Source organism: Trachypithecus francoisi, unplaced genomic scaffold (assembly GCF_009764315.1).
Source record: "Trachypithecus francoisi isolate TF-2019V2 unplaced genomic scaffold, Tfra_2.0 Lachesis_group8, whole genome shotgun sequence".
Classification (NCBI taxonomy): Eukaryota; Metazoa; Chordata; class Mammalia; order Primates; family Cercopithecidae; genus Trachypithecus; species Trachypithecus francoisi.
In genome coordinates, this window is record NW_022681473.1 from 110,474,970 (window position 1) to 110,483,618 (window position 8,649).

The following is an 8,649-nucleotide window of genomic DNA, read 5'->3' on the forward strand; positions in this document are numbered from 1 at the left end:
CTAAGAGCCAAATGCTATTTTAGTCTAGGTTCCCTGCCATTCAGTCATTAGGTTTAGGCTGGCAAGCAAAGAGGGATATTTTTCGCCCCTGGGACTTTTGAAGATTGCAATTGTAAGGCCAAGAACCTAGAGATGATATTCAAGCAAGCATATAGACCAGGGATTTGGTCTGGAGTTGTCTGTATTGTTTTGAAACTGCTGCAGATAGCCTGGCAGTTGGGAGGGAAAGAAAAGAGGTGGAGGAAGAGTAAAGAGATATCTTATTGATGCCTAGGAACCATGGCATTAATAGGACTCGATTTGAGACTGTTCTCCTCTCAAATAGGGTCTTATTGATGCCATGGTTTCTAGGGATGTCTTTGCTGACCAAATTAATGCTCTTTTGAAGATAGGGCTCCTTTTGTAGTACTCATAACCTCTGGATCTCTAAGCATTTTCCAATACATAGGCAAGAAGTAGCTAGGGCAATGACTCACCACTAAGTAGAATTAGATTGTCTTGGGTTGGTGCAAAAGTTATTGTGGTTTTTGCGATAAATTTTAATGGCAAAAACCACAATTAATTTTGCATCAAACCTAATAATTCAGATTTCAGGGTTTCCAGTCATACTCCCAATATTGCTGTTCAACTTTTTATTAATGTTCAAAAAGTCAAGACACACTTCTTTACTTTCAAACTTCAGATTTTTACATTTTTTTAAGCTACTAAGATTCTAAAGGTTAGGAGAACGAAAGGGAGAAGCAAATATTTTCATATCATGATTCCTGTTTCATAGTTGGGAACTGAGGCAATTAATGACTAAATACTTCTCCTAAGAAGGTTGTTACAGCACCAAGAATAGAATCTAGGTCTTTCATTCAATCTAGCTGTTATGAGGAAAAATGAGCTAATATGTATGAACTGCCTCAAAATCATTCAAAGAGTGGGTTTGTGTAAATCTGAGGTGTCGTTAATAATCATACCCTGTGCATCTTGGTTCCCCCATAATTAACTGATGACAGCACAGTAAGGGGGAGCTTCAACAAGATGCGATTAGTTTACTCGAGCATTTGTAAAATAGATAAGCGTGTCAAAAGTGCTGAGTGTGCAGAAATAAAATTAAAGGAATATAGAAACATATTTTGAGACATATTTTTCAGTCCAAGGTGCAGCGGCAGTATCAGAATTCCCAGTGAGATTAAAACAGAGAGTATGTAATCCCAGCACTTTGGGAGGTTGAGGCAGGCGGATAACGAGGTCAGGAGATCGAGACCATCCCAGCTAACACGGTGAAACCCCTTTTCTACTAAAAATACAAAAATAAATTAGCCAGGCGCAGTGGCAGGCACCTGTAGTCCCAGCTACTTGGGAGGCTGAGGCAAGAGAATGGCAGGAACCTGGGAGGCGGAGCTTGCAGTGAGCTGAGATCACGCCACTGCACTCTAGCCTGAGAGACAGAGCGAGACTCCGTCTCAAAACAAAACAAAAAAAAAAAGCAATGAGTAGGGAGCACCCTGGAGAAGCCAAGAAATATTTTAAAGGTGGAAACTGCTACCTCACAGACTTTAAATTCGGCACATTCTACACTTCTCAAGGAGTCTCCATGCCACAAATAGCAGTGACATGAATACCGCAGGAACTATGTCGAAGGGAGCCAACTCACCTTCTGGGGTCTGCTGCTTTCCCCTTTATGAAGGCCCATTGCACGTTCCAATACAGGCCAGCACTGAGCAAACCAACTACCGTTTGCAAACAACCTGCACTCCAAAATCTGGGGGAGGTAGGTAAATATTTTTCACATTCTTAAGTCTTTATTTTTTGTCTTAATTTTTATTTTGAGTCAGAATCTTGTTCGGTTACCCAGGTTGGAGTGCAGTGGCATGATCATGGCTCACTGCAGCCTCAAACTCCCTGGCTCATGCAATCCGCCTGTCTCAGTCTGCCAAGTAGCTGGAACTATAGGTATGCACCACCATGCTCAGCGAATGTGTTTATGTTTTGTAGAGATAGGGTCTCACTACTTTGCCCAGGCTGGTCTTAAACCCCTGGCCTTAAACTATCCTAGATCTTAGCCCCCTAATGTGCTGAGAATACCAGTGTGAGCCACCGTACCCACTCAGCCAAGCTTTTAAACATTCACTGTGATGTTATGACTACCTAGCCCAGTTTTGGACTGTTTGATTTACAGGCTCATGGGTCTATACATTTAACTGTGCATGATACTTACACATACTGAATGAGGACATATATTCATTTTGATTCAACTAATGCTTACCACTATGTATGCTGCATAATAGGTGCTTTACAAATGATTGTTTATTCTGCACTCTTCTGGAAATTTAATATAATCTAGGTTGTAGCATTATGGAGCACAGACCAATCAACAGATTGAACTCACACAAGGAATCTTTAATTGATGATTTTCCTTTCCTGTCATGAGTTGAATGACCCAAAATCCACATCTTATAATTTATGGAAAAGTAAGAAAAGTCCAAAGGTAAGAAAGGAAAAAGCACACTTTGAAAATAAAAAGAAAATCTGGTTGGTGTTTAGATTTGTTTAGAATGTGAACAGTGATTTGGGTGCTTCTAGTAAATAGTTAGGAATCTACCTGTCAATGTCTTTTAATGTTATTTTTATTCCTTTTAGAGATGAGGTCTCACTCTGCCCAGGTTTGAGTGCAGTGGCGTGATCCCAGCTCACTGCAGCCTCAAACTCCTGGGCTCAAGTGATCCTCCTGCCTCAGTCTCCTAAGTAGCTGGGACTACAGGTGAGCACCATCTTGTCTGTCTCTTAATGCATTTTTAAAAACAAAGTGAACAGATAAAACAGATCAGAGAACCAAACCAGGGGAGGAAATAACTGATGACCAGCATGTTCACCCCAATTACTCTACATATGCATATATCTCTTGGGTCCCAATGCCTTGCTTTCCACAGTGCAGTAAGAATTATTTGAAGTACCGGTAAATTAGCCTCATTAAGGAAATTCATGAAGAACTGATGAGGTAGCTAAAGACTGGCAGTGGGCATGGAAGAGAGGGAAGAATTTGACATTTTATTTCTCTTCCGTTAAAAACAGGGAGTGTTTGAGAGGCTGAGGCACGTGGATCACCTGAGGTCAGGAGTTCAAGACCAGCCTGGCCAACATGGCAATACCCCGTCTCTACTAAAAAACACAAAAATTAGCTGGGTGCGATGTCAGATGCCTGTAATCCCACCTACTTGGGAGGCTGAGGCAAGAGAATCGCTTGAACTTGGGAAGCGGAGGTTGCAGTGAGCTGAGATTACACCATTGCACTCGAGCCTGGAAGACAGAGCAAGATTCTGTCTCAAAACAAAACAAAACAAAAACAATAACCAAAAAAAACAAAAACAAAAAAAACAAAAAACGGAGCGCTTACCCTAGAAAATATCAATGCATAAAAATGAACTTCTCTGTCCTTTAAATAAAACGGACAGAGGAATAAAAGCAGAAGAATTATTACATGATCTGCTCAGTCTTCTTTGTCTCCTTTCAGCGATCTCAGTCTCCCCTTTCTCAGCACCCCATCAGCACTGTAAGCACACCATGCACAGGAAATATTGCACTATGATTGTAATTAAGACATGGAGAGATATATCTCCCTGTGTCTCTAGCCTATTGCAGAATGACTGGCACACAGTAAGCTCTCAGTAAATGTGGAATATAAAATGAGTTAGGTCAATGTGAAGATAAAATTTAAGAGCTATAAGATGAAGTGCAAGCACAACCATGTCCAAAATAAGGAAAAGTGAGAGCTCAATTAGATCCAGATTCTGGGCTGGGTCTAATGGGACAGGAAGGGGTAAAGAAGAGTGTTCTGCATGAATCCTCCATCCTTCGTGAAGATGCTAAAGTCCTGCCACTGAGTTATACACACAGAGTTGGAATCTGGCCCTGGGGAAAACCAAAGGCTGACATATCCTTGTCTGGTCTGCTTACTTCAACTTCATTTTCTATTTCTGGCGATAGTGGTCCCAAGACACATGACCCAATGGAAGGAATATAGAACTGCAAGTTAAGAGACATAGGTTCTCCACTTAGCTTTGTCACAGTGACCTTGGACAAGACATTTCACCTCTCAGATCCTTAGCTCCCTCAACTATAAAATGAGAGGATTACACTAGACGAACTCTCAAGTTCCCTCCAGGGAAATTCTAGAATTGCATAGTTCCTCTCTCTGTCTAGATTCCATTCTCTTACAAGAATATTTTCTTAACAGCTATGATTTAGATGGAATTTGGATTTAGAAAATAAATACAGCATCTTAGCTGATGTTGAAAAAAAATTACAGTCTGAATATACCCAATGGGAGAAGAAAGATACGAAGAGTCTCAGTATGGTGAAATTCATCATAGCAGATCGGGTCATGAAAAGGGGATTCCCATTTAGCTATCTACACATCTCCTGATGCTTGAATGGAACAAAGAAAATTCGACAAGGTTTCTGGGCAACAAGAAAGCATGTTGTTGTGAAGGGACGAGAATTATTCATCCCATTTCACAGAAAGGAAAACTGAAGCCCAGAAAAGATAGATAACTCATTCAAGACCACACTGTGATGGTGAAGCCAACTTCCCACCCAATTATGTTGTCTGAATTTGTCAACAAAGAAATCACCACTGCTCCCAATGATCATGGTGCCACAGTCCAATAAAACTGGGCAACCCCAGAGCCAACTTCACTCTCACGATCTCTGCTGCAATCAGACCTGCTCAAAATTTTGTAATGTATATTGCTAGAGAAAGTAACTGCATAAATGACCCAGAGAGGCTCCTTAGAAGATTTCCTGTGGTCAAGATGCTTTCACTGGCCTTGGGTCAAGAAATCTGGTTTCCATTCCATTGTCTGTCACTTGAGGCTCTTGCATATTAATTTCCTTCTCTAGTAATCAAAAAACTTTTGAGAGAAACTTATAAAACGTAAAATGATCCCAGATCAATACATATGAAATATTATTAGAAGAGTTTTGTCTGGTGTTGCCAATTATCTGAAGAAATTATTCTTATCTACTTTTTAAATCACGCAAAGATGCACATGCACATATATAAATAATATATATAATTTCTATTTAAATGTTTATAAGTGTATATACACACATGTAGACAAAGTTCTCGTAAAAATTATAGATGTATGTGTACGTATATATGTGTATGTGTACGTATGTATAATGTGTATGTGTATATATATATGTCTATATGATAAGTATGTATTTATATTTCTTCCAGTCTAACTGGGAAATCTGTTTCAAAATCAACTGCTGCTCTCTCTTCGGACGTGATATATAGCCAAACAAGCCATTCTCGATTAACACTGCTCCCTCCTGGGGAAAGTCACAGAATAACTTTATTGATTTCTCTTTACCCTTCCCCACAGTTCTCTGCTGAAATGTTGTCTTAACTCTTCAATGCAAAAGCAAAAGGAAATGAAAATGAAAATGAAAATGAAGAGAGCTTTGCTTTATTAGGGCCATGTTAATTATATTTTTCTAATTTTCTTCAAAGAACAGGATAAACAAAATTTTCTTCAAAGAACAGGATATCCATGAAGGATATCTATATGGTAAAGAAGAGAGAGGATGACATGATTCCTATGGTTTCTAGACAGCAGATTTCTTTACACTGAAACCTGTGCTTTACCCACAATGCTGGACTCAGAACTACACGAACCTAAGCGGATTCTCTTATGATTTGGCCAGCCATCTTTGAGAACCGCTAAGACATTTTGGCAAACAGTCCTTCCACTGTTTTCCAACACACCAGAATATAAAGAAAGTTTGTTTTTTGTCAGTTTTTTCTACCTCAAAAGATGTCAGGCATGATTCAGTTTTTGCCTTTTCTTTCTCTTTTTCTTTTCTTCTTTCTTTTCTTCTACAGAAAATTCTTTACTTTCACAGTTTCAGGATCACTGATACAATTTAGGAGTTTCTCCCATGCAATTGAGAAATGCAAAAGGGAGGTTCTAGAGGCAGGATCTTTTCTGCCTGGAGCTTTTAAGATCACTGAGGAAAAATAACTCAGATCCTCACTCTTTCTCTCCTCCCAGCTTCTGAGCTGCCCTGCGGGCTCAGTTCTCACTGTGGGTAGGTATGGGTCAGTGTAGTGGAAAGAAAGCAGAGAAGGGGACACTGGAGTGGCTTAAAGTAAAAGCTCTAAAACACCTTTTCCATTTCCTTTTCCTTATTCCCCCACAGATTGAGTTCTACTTACTCTAATAACAAAGTTCATAAAAGATCACTAGAATTTCTATTTCTTTCAGTTCCCTTTTTTAGTATCCACAGGTTTTTTTTTTTTTTTTTTGTAAAGGGAAAGAAAAGTTAGACTTATTTACAACACAATGACAATCTCTGATTCTTCACTTTAAGCAAATAAAGACGCCTAGTGAAATAAATGGATTGTGTTATTTAAAATTGAAAGCTTATGTGAACCACCACTCAGAAACACGCTTAAAAAATACAGAAAGAAAATGAAAACCCTGTGACTACACACGATTATTCTGATGCCAAATGCTGAGTGTACAATTAAGTAGAGTAAGTGTTAATAATATGACAAATACCTACTTCCATTGTACAAATGAAATACACTCAAAACTGCAAAGGACAGTGGCACTGTATGCTGCCCTAAGGTTTACAACCACATAGCTTTTTTTTTTTTCATGAATTTGTAAGCTTTGTTTTAATTAAATGCCATTTACTTGTAACTAGCCAGTTTATCCTTTTTTAAAATTTTGTTGTTTCTCTGCACAATTTGAACCAACTTTGGAAAAGGTGTGGGTAAAAGTGGGTAGAAAAGGATGTTAAGAATTGGGTCTTCTTGTTGAAATCAAGTTTCCTTCTGTGTTGTGCAGCCTGAATAATGGGGGAAATCTGTCCTAATATGTTGCTGTATCTGTCCTAACTCACTCCTTTTACAGGGCCTCAGCAGAGGAATTGCATAACAATGTAGTTTGTATCCTGGTTAAATAGGAAGGTCTCTGAAGCACATGTCCAGGAACATTCTGCTTCATGGCAGAGGAGCCAAGATTGTACCTTGTAAGAAAAGGCACTGTTTCCTTAGGCAACGTAGGTTCTTTGTTGGAACCCAAGAGCGCTCCAGTGGCAGGCATGCTTTTGACTCTGGATAAATGGAACTGCCAGAGGCTCGTTCTATCCATCCTGTGTAGAGCACACACTCAGATTCTAGGATCTCACGGAAATGTACTTCCCGGCTCTCTATAGGCAACAGAGTCACCACAATTTGAAGCTATTATGTAAGAAAGGCCAAAATTTAACATCCATTAGCTTTATTCAGCAAGTTTTTATAAGGCAGATCTCATATGGACTATGCTTTGCCTAAGCACGGTGTTAGATGGGAAGAAAAAAGTGGTGGTATCCTTCCTCCTCTTCCTTTCTTCCCAGCTCCTACTATTCATGGAATTTCCCTTGATTTCAAGTGGCTACTCACCAAAATCCTCAACTGAAAACAGCTTCCAAGGGGTCATGTACTTATTCAATTCTCTTCTCGCTTCTCTCCAAACACAACATCATCTGACCAAGGTTTGCATGCATAAGCATTGCTAATTAACAGTAAGTCTCCACAATGTCCTCCTCTCAGTAAGTTTGACACACAGACCACAGCAAAGCTGTATGTACTGCCTAAAAGTGGGAAAGATCCTCATGTTGATTTCTGAGCCGTAAAAGGCAGGGATACGTTTTGGACTTCTTGTCCCTTACTGTGAACAGACCTAAGAGTACTTACTTTATTTTTTAGAAAGAACCCAGAGCTGCTGATGCCTGAGGGAGTCATTCTAACAGAATATCGAGAGAGAAAATTGATCCAGCTCTCTTGTCTGGTGCTTATAAAACATGAAAGTATCACCCTCGCCATGGCAGACCACAGGGAATGATCAATGTGAATTGTTAAGTCCTCTTCTCAGTGATGCTTGCAAACAATTTCCCTGGGGAAGCAACAAGTTCCTGACCACAGTGTTGTACACAAATAAATAAACAAAATGCTATTACTTTTTGTTCTTCACATTGGGAAGAGTTCAGAAACATCTTGTTTCAATTGATGGGCTGGAATTACAGAAAAACTTTAATTTTGTCTTTCCTTGCTAGTTCTGTGCCTGAGATGTATTGGTAAAATGGAACATGAGTCACATTTCTAATTGGGAAAAGCCTGGTAATCATGGGCAACCCAGATCTGGGTGACTTACAGAGTATTTTTGTGTTGAGAGAGAAAAGACACTAAAAGTAGAAGTTTCTTAGTTAGCAGCAGCAGAGAGGCTATAAGATTGAATCTGGTGTTTCACATGGCCTGTATCATGGTATAATGAGAAGGAATGTGTCTTGCACAAATTAGCCTATTAGACCTTTCTAATCAGGACCAATATGTGACATATACAGAGGCAAGATCAGCTGTAAGGAAGGATTCACTCCTTTACCACCAAGCCATGGAGATTGCCTTGGTCTCTTGATTTCCCTTATGTTATTTGAGTAGGAACTCAGGCACCAGTGATGCCCCCAATTAATCATAACCATAATGGTAGCATCCAATACCATTTAAAAAAAGGTCAGGGTTGTAGACAAAAGACTGATGTAGACCAGTGGGGAAGACAAGAGGGAGCTATGCAGCCTACTTTGAGAGCAAAGTCTGGTTTGGATCTTCTCTGC

General features: G+C 39.6%; 1 protein-coding gene across 1 annotated transcript; it reads right to left on the reverse strand.

Annotated features, from left to right (window-relative positions):
- Window positions 1–5,517: 5,517 nt before the first annotated feature.
- On the reverse strand, window positions 5,518–7,864 carry BLID (BH3-like motif containing, cell death inducer). Its single transcript, XM_033207194.1, is given in 3 exon segments — window positions 5,518–7,087; window positions 7,090–7,240; window positions 7,856–7,864. Coding segments are annotated over 3 exon segments (342 nt in total). The 3' UTR covers window positions 5,518–6,905.
- Between the last annotated feature and the right edge of the window lie 785 nt (window positions 7,865–8,649).